This window comes from Primulina huaijiensis, unplaced genomic scaffold (assembly GCF_012295235.1).
Source record: "Primulina huaijiensis isolate GDHJ02 unplaced genomic scaffold, ASM1229523v2 scaffold4153, whole genome shotgun sequence".
NCBI lineage: Eukaryota > Viridiplantae > Streptophyta > Magnoliopsida > Lamiales > Gesneriaceae > Primulina > Primulina huaijiensis.
This window is the reverse complement of record NW_027359894.1, coordinates 134,196-145,663: the sequence shown is the minus strand read 5'-3', so window position 1 is coordinate 145,663 and position 11,468 is coordinate 134,196. Positions and strand designations below refer to the sequence as shown.

The window sequence follows — 11,468 nt, the reverse complement described above, 5'->3', positions numbered from 1 at the left end:
GAACTGCTGTGCGGTTTAAAATATTTGAGTTGCACCATTACCACCAGCTATAGCTTTTGGTAAAGCGACAAGCGTTCGATCCTACAGAGAACATTATCATTTTGGTCTTATAACATCTATTTTTCATTTCCAGTCGATTTTTTTTCCAAAGTTAAAGTTTGAATACAATTGGTCTTTGTTTTAATTTTTTAATCATTTTTCACCATCATGCTAATATGGCATAAAAAATGATGCCGCAGCTTGATTGTGTGGCATCGGAAATGTCTACGGGCGTTCGACATAAGTACCCTTTTAAAACAAACTAAAAGTAAAAACAATGAACGAATTAGTTGACTAAATTTTTAATCGAACATTTTTAGGACTTGACATGAAAATTGAACAAATTAAAGGATCAAACCGTGATCTACCCCTTTCACTGTTAAGCTTACAAATATTGATTTTTTTAAAAAAATAATCTTGAATGACTGAGAATAAAGAGCACTAAATTGATGGCTTCAGATATATACATAGTCCTCACCTCTAAATACATATCAATTTTTTCACATCCAATGGATGGAACTACACCGGGGAGTAACATTTCCCTGTATATACATATAGTCCAAGCCTTCGGATTAATACTCCAAAATGTTTTTTTTATATAAAAGATTTAATATTTCGATAAAATCTCACTACACCAAAAACGGCAAACGACAACGGATAAAATCCGTTGTCGTTGAACGGACTTTCAACAACACCCTCAGTTACAACAGTTTTAAGAAAAAACCGTCGCTAAAAAAAATTAGCGACGGTTTTATCCCAAACCGTCGCTAATTCAAAATTAGCGACAGTTCATTAAACCGTCGCTAGTTCAAATGAGCGACGGTTTACTTAACCGTCGATAATTTGAAATTAGCGACAGTTATCAATCAAGACTGTCGCTAATATTACCGACAGTTATTAATCACAATTTCCGTCGCTAATTTGCTTCGAAAAATAAAAAAAATACTTTTAATAATTTAAAAAATCTAAAAAAAACTTATAATCGAAACTAAAATCGTGTAAAAGAAAAAAATTTTAAGTGTTGTGTGAAGTGATAAAATTGTGTAAGAGAGAAAAATTTTACGTGTTGTGAAGTGGTGAGAAAAATTTTAAGTGTTGTGAAGTAGTAAAATCGTGTAAGAGAGAAAAATATTACGTGTTGTGTGAAATTGTATAAGAGAGAAAAATTTTGAAGTGTTATGAAGTGGTTAAAAAAATTTTAGGTGTTGTGTGAAATTGTGTAAAAGAAAAAAATTTCAAGTGTTGTGTGAAGTGATAAAATGGTATAAAAGAGAAAAATTTTAAGTATTGTAAAGAGTTGAAGAGGAAAATGGACCGAAAATGTGATATTTATAGACAATTTGCGATGGTTGTTGTTTAAACCGTCGCTATTGGCGACGGTAATGTTGAAACCGTCGCATGATTTAAATTTGCAACGGTTTATATTTAAACCGTCGCTAAAATTAGCGACGGTTTCAGAACAATGTCGCTAATTTTAGCAACGGGTTTTGTAAAACAGTCGCTAATTTTAAACATGCGACGGGTTTTGTTAAAATCGTCGCTAAAATTAGCGACGGTTCTTTTGAAATAGTCGTTAAATTTAAAATTAGCGACGATTTTTGAAACACCGTCGCTAAATATTGCAACGTTTTCCAAAACCGTTGTTGTTTGTCCGAAAACCACGCTAATCGACAACGGTTTTGACCCTCAACAGACAACGGTTTTGGATAAAACCGTTGTTAAAAACATACGACAACGGTTTTTCACAAAAACCGTTGTCATATGTGCGTTGTTGTATGCAGAATTTGTTGTAGTGTCTTTTGACAATTTACAGAATATGGTATACTTGACGGGATGAACAATCAAAGCAAGAATTTTGAAGAAGAATATGCTTTAACGTACGTCTTATAAGTATGACAAGTTAATCTCAGAATTACAAAACAAAGCCTATGTTGATAATGTTGAGGTAACTATCTCAAACAAAAAGAATCAATCTAATTCAAACAATAGCTTGATAAACAAACTACTGGCCTTCATTCTCGTAACAGCTTAGAACAAGAAGAACCCGGCGGCTGTGGCGGCCCCGACGGCGGTCGCCGAGACAGTCAAGGTGGTGGCATCACCCTTGGGACCTTCCGTGTCAGAGACGGTTGCGGGTGTGTCGGCCGTGGGTCCTGCAGATACAGAGCTATCCGCAGTGGGAGAGGGAGCCTCACTGGATGGGACTGGAGGAGACGAGGGTTCCACCTCTGTGGAGGCGACAGGGGATGAGCTGGGTGTGGCGGCGGTAGAAGATGGGGTCTCGGCTGCCTTGGGGGCCGGGACAGGGGATACGCTGGGGGTGGCTGAGGTATCCTTCGACGGGGATTTGGCCGGTGATAGCGATGGGGATTGGCTGGGTGAGGATTGAGCGGACACAACCGCAGCAAAGGCGGCGATAAATATGAGGGCGAGAACAATCACCTGACGAGCCATTTCGATTTTATTCTATGTTTTCTGATTCTCGAAGATTGCAGCTGCAGGTTATGTAAAAATATTGAGGGGGATGACTCATATTTATACAAAAGTACGTAGCTGTGCGTGCATGGCGGTAGATTTCATCAACACTGTTTTGTTTGACTTTGGTCCACAAATGGTTGACCGTTTTTGATGGTCAACGTCTAAATTTTGCATGGGAATTAAGAGCCTTTGATTTTTTCCTTTTGTTGTTTGGTATATTTTTAACAAACTCATTCAATATGCCATATGTGCATTCTCTTGTATTTACAATCCTTCTTTTAAACTCCACATTTTATTCCACAAATACCTCTTGCCCTAGCAAAATAAAGGTTGGCATGTTTTGTAATTGTAGGCTCTAACAGGGGTTATTAGGATATAAAAATTCATATTCAACGTGTATGGAAAAACTTGCGTGAGACGGTCTCATGAGTCGTATTTTGTGAGACAAATATCTTATTTGGGTCATCCATGAAAAAGTATTACTTTTTATGCTAAGAGTATTACTTTTTTTTGTCTATATCGGTAGTGTTGACTCGTCTCACAGATAAAGATTCGTGAGATCATCTCACAAGAGACCTACTCCAACATGTATTACATTTACTTATCAATCAATTTTTTTTATCGTTTATTTACTACTCATTCAATAATCTTTAAAATTTTAAATTGCTACACCTTAATTTCAATTGTCGGTCTAATGGTCTGAGCCTTAACAATAGTAAAATATATTAGAAGATCGTGACACACACAATGCATGTGATATGTGCATTATAGAGTAGATTTCAACTTTTTTATATGATTTTATCATGGTTCCATTGGTGTCGAATTAGGTTTTCATTTATGAACATGTTCTAGTTTGATTTTTATAAAAAAAAATTTTTTTTTAAAAAATCGATTAATTCGACTGTCGAAAAGATTGGACATCCCAGCATCCAACAACCTTTACGGTCGAGGGAGTGGGAAAATTAATATACATCCAAATACCTGAATTTAGGTGAAAAATTTAAAAGTATTGAATATGAAATGGGTAACTACGGAAGAAGAAAGGTTGTCGGTTCCACTTGACAGTTGCCTCTAATCTCGTGGCCACAATCAGTGGACTCTTATTATATGCTCTCTTTTTCTTTTGTAAGTGTAATGAAACTAATTAATCATCTCCAATTTCATGAAAATGGCTAATTAACATAAAATAGGTCTGCTATGTGACGATTTCACAAATTTATTTTCGTGAGACGGATCGACTCGATTTATAACTAAAGTGAAAAATAATATTTTTTTCATGGCAAAAACGTGTATGAGACGGTCTCACGGGTCGTATTTTGTGAGACTGATATCTTATTTGGGTCATCCATGAAAAATTATTACTTTTTATGTTAAGAGTATTACTTTTTATTGTGTATATCGGTAGGATTGACCCGTCTCACAGATAAAATTCGTGAGACCGTCTCATAAGAGACCTAATCATGATTGATAGAATCCAATAAGTGTCAGGCTCAATTTATATATGATCTGGTTTTGATTCCATCTCGTATCGATATTAAAGACATCGATCTTATGATCGAAATCGTAAGTTTTAAAACACAAAAATAAACGGGAAATTGGCCTTCAGTCCCCAGCCGTCGTTTTTTTTTGTGTTCAGTCCCTGAGTACTTTTTTAGTAACACATTTCCACATGAAGTGTACCAAAATTTGTATGACATAGTACCACAATTTTGTGGTAGGGAGTGAACCCAAAGAAATGTTTTGATTAGAGAATTTTCACCAACTTCACAAAAATAAATAAATATAAATAATGAAAATAAAAAAGTCCACGTGGGATGAAAAGCCGTTGGTGTTGAAATTAATGTATAACAGATTGTAATTATTTATATAGAACAGATCGCCAAATTTAACATCAACCCTGCATTGATACTAACGATATGTGTGCTGTATTGTCTTCTCTGCCCACCGAATGCCATTTAATTCTTCGCCTCTCCTATTTTCCCTCTTCTCCATTCCTCTCCGCTCCGCCGTTTCTCCGCATTCCCCTTTCTCCTTTCGATCCTATTCCATCTTCCCTTCTTCTCTGTTTGTGTATATGGCTCCGTTTCTCGAAACCCAGAAAACACCTCTCGACGGGGAGAGTGATCACAATGCCGCCGGTGCTGGGAGTCAAGCGCCGCCGGTGCCGTCCAGAGTCACGGTTGTTGGAAGTGGGAATTGGGGGAGCGTCGCAGCCAAGCTCATTGCGTCCAACACCCTCAAGCTTAATTCATTTCACGGTTTCCTTACTTTTTTTCTTTTACCTCGTTTGTTGATCGTTCATGTTCGTATTTCAGCATAATTAGACAATTTTCTTTATCAGTAATCGGAATAGATTTAGCTGTTAGCATTTTAGATTTGTTTTCTGATTTGTGTTAACTAATTTCGGGGTGTGTATACAGATGAAGTGAGGATGTGGGTGTTTGAGGAAGTATTGCCAACAGGTGAAAAGCTCTCTGAAGTTATAAATCAAACCAATGTAACGTGTTGCTTGTTCTTTTATTCTTACTGGATCTCAATTTATCCAGGTACGAATTTATCCTCAACTTAGTTAAATTGTTCCTTCTTTTACAGGAGAATGTTAAATATCTTCCAGGCATAAAGCTTGGCAAAAATGTTGTTGCAGACCCTGATATTGAGAATGCAGGTATGCAAATCTTGATTGGTTAGTACCATAAATTCAAATAAGACAACGGGCGTGAATTCGTGTGTGTGTTTTGAAATTGGCCAGTGAGGGATGCCAACATGTTGGTATTTGTGACACCCCACCAATTCATGGAGGGGATATGCAAAAAGCTAGTAGGAAAGATAAGAGATAACGCGGAAGCAATCTCTCTGATTAAAGGAATGGAAGTGAAGAAGGAAGGTCCATGCATGATTTCTACACTCATCTCTGAACAGCTCGGGATTAATTCTTGTGTTCTTATGGGAGCAAATATTGCCAATGAGGTCCTTTGGGCAGCCAGTCTCTTATGCTTAGCACAACTAATAAATCTTTTTTGACAACAGAGATCGATGTGTGTGCAGATTGCCGTGGAGAAATTTAGTGAGGCGACTGTGGGATATAGAAAAGATAAAGAGATTGCGGAGAAATGGGTAAAACTGTTCAACACCTCTTACTTCATGGTCTCAGCGGTTAGTGATATTACTCGACAGTCGTTTGATTCAATTATGTATAGAGTTGTAATGTAACCACACATAATCTTATGTCGAAATAAAATTAGGTCCAAGATGTGGAAGGAGTTGAACTATGTGGAACACTGAAAAATGTTGTGGCTATTGCTGCAGGTATATTCTGCCATTTCAAACTTTCTTAATGGTGAGTTGTTTTATGGCGTTGTAACTACTGGAGAGTTGGTTATTATTGAATTTGTGAAATAGGTTTCGTGGATGGGTTGGAGATGGGAAACAATACGAAGGTGAAAGAAGCATAAATTTTCTGAGCTTAATTTCTTGGTTAGTTTCTTGATATCTGTCACCTTAAAAATTTTCTATATGGTGATTTACTAGGCTGCAATAATGAGAATTGGTTTGAGAGAAATGAAGGCTCTTTCAAAGCTGCTTTTCCCTTCTGTTAAAGACAGTACATTCTTCGAAAGCTGCGGCGTTGCAGATTTAATCACAACATGCTGTAAGCTGGCTCTTATGGACTTCGTTTTGGTGAAGCTCTAACTTCACCTTTTGAATTTGTGTAAAGACAAAGACTTCAATAGTTTGGTGTGTTTCAATTGGCAGTGGGGGGAAGAAATAGGAAGTGCGCAGATGCTTTTGCTAGGAATGGTGGGAAGAGATCCTTCGATGAGCTTGAAGCAGAGATGTTGCAGGGCCAGAAATTACAGGTACCACCCAGCTAACAAATGAAATGTGTTGAATAATAAATTTAGGGTGTGTTTGGGTTAAAGAATATGAAGTTCTTCGAATCCATAATTTTAACGCATTTCATCAAATTAAACACTCTTCAATAAGAATTATGATTTCACATTCATCCAAGATGAAAACCATCTGAAATCCGGAGTTGAATTCTTTTTCAAAACAAATGAATCCATCTAAATACAAATTTATTGAATTCGAGAATTTCAAGCCGGGATTCACCAATGGACCAAAAACCAATATTGTATGATAATTAATAAAAATCGTAGTCTTTATTGACCAAAAACTCACAATGCGTTCCCCTCATTCAAAATTCTTGGCTAGTCACTCTCATTTAAATTCGTGGATAGCCAATGAATGCAAGTCGGCATATATAGTTCTTTTACACAAGATGATCAATGAGTTGTTTTGCTTGAGGAATCGACATATCAGTCTAAAACTTCTTTTTGCAGCGCTTTATTATATCTAATTCATTCGCACAACACATCAATGAGTTATTTTTCTCGAGAGATCGATGTATCAAGGCTAAAACTTCTGTTAATGGTTCTTTGTTACTTGCCTATTTTGTATAATTCAATCCAATTTATGCAGGGTGTATCAACTGCAAAAGAGGTTTATGAAGTTTTGAATCATCGAGGATGGTTAGAGCTTTTCCCTCTGTTCTCGACAGTGCACAAGATTTGCAGTGGTCAACTCCCACCGTCAGCCATAGTCGAGTACAGTGAGCACAAACCCAACTTTTCCATTGTTGGAGGCTCTGCTCAATTTTTCTGATCTTTTTGCACTAACAAATTTTACACTACATACTCGAATTTATAATATTACATTTTGCTCTTCAACTAGTATCACTTGCAAACCATCGCATCGTTGTACCATACGGCAGAAAAATATATACTCCAACTCATGGATCCAAATCTATATTCGACTCCACAGCTAGATTTCAATCTTTTCAGTTGCACCATCTAGACTCCACAGCTAGGTTTCTAATATGTTCCCACAGAAAACTTGGAGAGAGTTTAGCAAATAGATCCCAGATATCACTATGCGAAATTCCAATGGGTTTAGCAAATAAATCCAAGATATCACTATGGGAAATTCCAATGGGTTAAAAAGAAACCTATTAGAATAGGAATTTGTAACTAAGTCCAGTTATTACACGATATACCCACAAACAACAAATCATAAACCAGGGAATCAACAAGACAGAAGACAAGTCAACCCCAAACACATTTTTCTATACCCCTCGTTACCATATTCAATGCATAAATTTTACAAAATTCAAGGGAAAATTTACCCAGTGCGTATTCTATCCAACGTGTCTACACTTTTCCGAGCTCTTTCCACTTGAAGGTCGACACTTTTCCGTGCCTTCTCAATGCAGTCAACGCTTCTGCGCGACCTTTCCAACTTTTCGAATGCCCTTAATTTATCCAGCTTGTCACAATTGTTTGAATGAATTTTCAATCTCTCGGGTTTGTCTGTACTGTGTCTGGGCTTTTCTCTCCTGTCAGTGCTCTTTCTTGGAGCATCAAATAAATCTGTACTCTTTCTAGATGGCTCAATCAGGTCTGTGCTTTTCCTAGTACTGATTCTGTGTGGAGTTGACCTCTCCACAGTTGCCACAAACTTCTTCAAATGTCTGATGTACTCTGGGTAGAGTTCTAAATCACAGTGATTTCCTCCTTCAACCCATAAGGGTTCATATTTCTCCTTACACAGTTCCCAGAGCTGCTTACCATGTGAAAAATCAACAACCTCATCAGCGGTTCCCTGCACACACGCAATATTGCTTAAATCATGTGAACTTGCAAGCTAATAAAGCCTCTGGCGTTAAAAAAATTGCAATTGATGAAAATGTAGCTCTTACATGGATAATAAGTACGGGACAATTAATGAGAGGGATTTTATCAATGTTCTGCAACATGACCAAGTAACAAACATTGAGCAAAAATATCAACACACAAATTTTTCAACCAAGAGATTAGTAAAGACTGCTGATAAGGAGAGAGACTGTACTTTGTAGATGTCAAACCAGTAAGTGCGCTTAACAGGATACATGACTCTCACTCCTGAGAGTATAGGACTATGCAACACAACAGCTCTTAACCTAGACAACCGAGTTGCAAGTTCCAAAGTCGGTCCGCTTCCAACAGATTGACCATAGAGAATAATATCTTCCTGTTTAGTTCCATAGTTCTCCTCAAGACACTTAAACACTGCGTCAATATCCCCATAAGTATTCTGCTCACTGGGCTACAAATATGATAACCACATTGTAGATTTTATTCTGGGGTTTGGCAAGTAAACTACATCGTATGATCCCAAAACTGAAAAAAGTTGAATGACGTTATACACACCTTCCCAGATGACTGGCCATACCCAGAGTAGTCATACCTGAACAAATTACAAAAGCATCACAAATACGATCTGTTTTCAGCTTAAAAAACAGCTTTCATGAAATCTTATTTATGAAAATATGGGCAAATTGCATCTGCACCCCTGTAAAAGTTAAAAAAAAACGAAAAACCCTTGGTAAAACCCGTGTTTTTAAAATCGAGCATAAAACCCCTTACAAATTGGGTAAATGTGCTTGATTTTTTTAAAACACGGGGCTAAATATGTTTGATTTTTAAAGAATGGACGTATATTAGCCTTTTAATATTTTTTAGGGGGTTTTATACCTTTTAGACTATCGACAGGGGTTCATATGCAATTAGCCCATGAAAATGTAAAAGGATGGGGGCAATTCAGGAGTATCTCTCTCAAATGTAAAGAGTCTTAACAATTATCAACAAGATTTCACACTCCCAAGTCCCAACATGATGAAGAAAATACTTAAAGCATGTGTAATGTTTCAAGAATTTGCTTTCGAGTAGGCTCATTGTGGCAATACACTAAAAAGGTAATCTGGATCAATTTGATTTCCAGAGTCTTTAACATCATCAAAGACGACGACGACAAATTATGAAATTGGAACTATAGTCAAACCTGTTGATGAAATGCCATCAAATGTTGGACCACTTAAGCTTTCAAGCAATTGGACCATAAATAATTAAACGCACAACCAATTATGGTTTTCACATCAGCTAGATATACAAATCATTTTCCAGAAACACAAGCAAATTGACACTACAATAAGTTATTTAGATTTTCCAATAAAACCAGGCTCACCTTGGAAAAACTGAAAATTGGCTATTTTTAATACCGATTTAGTTTCATACAACTTCACTAAAACCAATGAAGCTGAGTAGTTCATCAATAAAATTCAAAGATAAATACGTAAGTACTTATTGGCACTATCAAGCCAATTAATGTCTCCAACCCACTTCCAGCTTTCAAAAAAATGCAGTAATTGTTAATTAAATAACACCAATGAGGTTGCCAAGCTTCATTAACTAAAATTGAACAGGGACACTGCCTTGCACATGTTTAGAGGTTACTTTCACCAATCACCAACTAATAAAAATTGAAACAAAACCTTCTTCCTCGATCCATCACTCTCTTGATTTAAAAGAGAAATTCAAAATAGGCAAACAAATAGACATCCTTCAACACATTGCAGGAACTGCAGACAATCACTTGATTGACGCATTACCCAAAATTTTCATCATATCTAATTTCATTAGTGTATTTCTCAATTAAGTTCATCATATTTATATTTCAACGTCCAATAAAGGGGTACTTTAATCAGTCTGCCTCGTCACAGTTGATATCGGCGGTAAGATTCAGCCTTTGATCCAAAACATCTTTCAGCTCCGAGAAACTTCATCGAGCTTATTCTATACAGTTCACAATAGCAAATCTAGCGCAGTCGATTGTTACATGACATAGTCACAAACGCCACGAAAAAATGATCTACCATCATAGATACTTTTCTTACTACCACATCCACTATACTCCGAAAGATTCAAAATGAGAATTTGAAATATAGCTAATCCCACTTCATAAACATAGAAAAATAACATGAAAGAACAAAATCTAAAACTTCACAGATAACGACCATGATCGCAAACCCGAAAGTAAAACATAGCAGCGACACAAGTAGAGAAGCTCAAATTACCCGATCAAATTGACACGCAAGTGAATACTGAGCTCGATAAAAAGTTCATACATCTGCCCCAGATCAGCGGCATTGCCATGAGAATAGAGAAGTGTAGAACTAGCCATGGGATACCTCACGTAAACGGCCACGATCTCTGTACCACGCCGCGTAGGCAGCCTCATAACCTCCACGTTTTCCCTGTGCGGAAACGGGCTCAACAGCAGCAGACCCGTCCCTTCATCGTTCATTACCTTGTAGGACGGGGGATTAGGCGGAAAGAAAGCGAACTTCGCTGCCATCGATGACGTCATCCCGCCCATGATCGATCGATATATTATCCCACTTCAATTGGTTGGTTTTCTTTCCGTTTGACGAGCTCCAGCTAACACTTAACAGCTACCGTTGCAATAGAAGTAAAGGGTGAAAGGGAATGAACCGTAGGAAAAGTGTAGATGGAGAAACCAAACAATAATGGAAGTGGGGAAACCGAAAGGGAAAGTGTGTGCATGTGGAGAGAGGAAAACACTTTATCTTTTGATATTCGATGACGCATGGAACATGTTTGTATTATTGTCCGTATGACAAATCGAAAACGACGCGAAACCCCCCCTAATTCCTTCTCCTTGTTCTTATTTTCTTTGTGGGTTTGGTTGCCGCTGCCCCACATTTCCATTTTTTTGGATTTTTTTGTTCATGACAAATACATGATTTTCATTTTCAACTTTTCAAATTAGGCCAACTCAGTTCATTCAACTGTTCTGGACACTTTATCCCTAATTACAACCCTTTTAAGAATGCATAACACCCTTTTCTTCTCCAAATATTTTCTTTTTTTGGAAATGCTGTTTAGATAAAAGATTACTCATTCGTACAACTGAATACGAAAACGACATTACAAAATTTTAAAATTAAAAGTTAACACAGTCCTACCATATTACAGTTTATAAAAAATAAAAAAATAAGTCATTTTTTCAAAATGAAATTTGTGGGAATCCATTTATGAAATATTCCCATATGTGAA

The 11,468-nt window shown here is 36.9% G+C and overlaps 2 protein-coding genes across 4 annotated transcripts; one reads left to right on the top strand and one right to left on the bottom strand.

Annotated features, from left to right (window-relative positions):
• Positions 1 to 4,406: 4,406 nt before the first annotated feature.
• Positions 4,407 to 7,244, top strand: LOC140969429 (glycerol-3-phosphate dehydrogenase [NAD(+)]-like). Its single transcript, XM_073430777.1, has 10 exons — positions 4,407 to 4,775; positions 4,938 to 5,014; positions 5,110 to 5,182; positions 5,267 to 5,484; positions 5,563 to 5,670; positions 5,760 to 5,823; positions 5,917 to 5,954; positions 6,046 to 6,166; positions 6,271 to 6,374; positions 6,997 to 7,244. The coding sequence occupies exons 1-10, from the start codon at positions 4,466 to 4,468 to the stop codon at positions 7,177 to 7,179; spliced, it is 1,296 nt and encodes a 431-aa protein (XP_073286878.1). The 5' UTR covers positions 4,407 to 4,465; the 3' UTR covers positions 7,180 to 7,244.
• Positions 7,245 to 7,510: 266 nt separating this feature from the next.
• On the bottom strand, positions 7,511 to 11,326 carry LOC140969430 (uncharacterized). 3 transcript variants are annotated; one of them, XM_073430780.1, is made up of 5 exons: positions 10,580 to 11,182; positions 8,763 to 8,799; positions 8,422 to 8,658; positions 8,273 to 8,320; positions 7,511 to 8,175 (listed from the first exon to the last, which is right to left on the bottom strand). In XM_073430780.1, the coding sequence occupies exons 1-5, from the start codon at positions 10,765 to 10,767 to the stop codon at positions 7,696 to 7,698; spliced, it is 990 nt and encodes a 329-aa protein (XP_073286881.1). In that variant the 5' UTR covers positions 10,768 to 11,182; the 3' UTR covers positions 7,511 to 7,695. The 3 variants fall into 3 exon arrangements, with proteins under 3 accessions (XP_073286881.1, XP_073286880.1, XP_073286882.1); XM_073430779.1 differs by having other exon boundaries at positions 10,466 to 11,130; XM_073430781.1 differs by having other exon boundaries at positions 7,829 to 8,165; positions 10,466 to 11,326.
• Positions 11,327 to 11,468: the final 142 nt, after the last annotated feature.

Excerpts from the sequence above, each read along its gene's own strand:
- LOC140969429 (XM_073430777.1), top strand. The coding sequence starts at position 4,466 with ATGCCATTTAATTCTTCGCCTCTCCTATTTTCCCTCTTCTCCATTCCT. Across the intron at positions 5,485-5,562 it reads GAGCAAATATTGCCAATGAG|ATTGCCGTGGAGAAATTTAG; the intron begins GTCCTTTGGGCA and ends ATGTGTGTGCAG. Across the intron at positions 5,671-5,759 it reads CTTACTTCATGGTCTCAGCG|GTCCAAGATGTGGAAGGAGT; the intron begins GTTAGTGATATT and ends AAATAAAATTAG.
- LOC140969430 (XM_073430779.1), bottom strand. The coding sequence starts at position 10,767 with ATGGGCGGGATGACGTCATCGATGGCAGCGAAGTTCGCTTTCTTTCCG. Across the intron at positions 8,800-10,465 it reads TTGCGTGTCAATTTGATCGG|GTATGACTACTCTGGGTATG; the intron begins GTAATTTGAGCT and ends TAATTTGTTCAG. Across the intron at positions 8,176-8,272 it reads GTCCCGTACTTATTATCCAT|GGAACCGCTGATGAGGTTGT; the intron begins GTAAGAGCTACA and ends GCGTGTGTGCAG.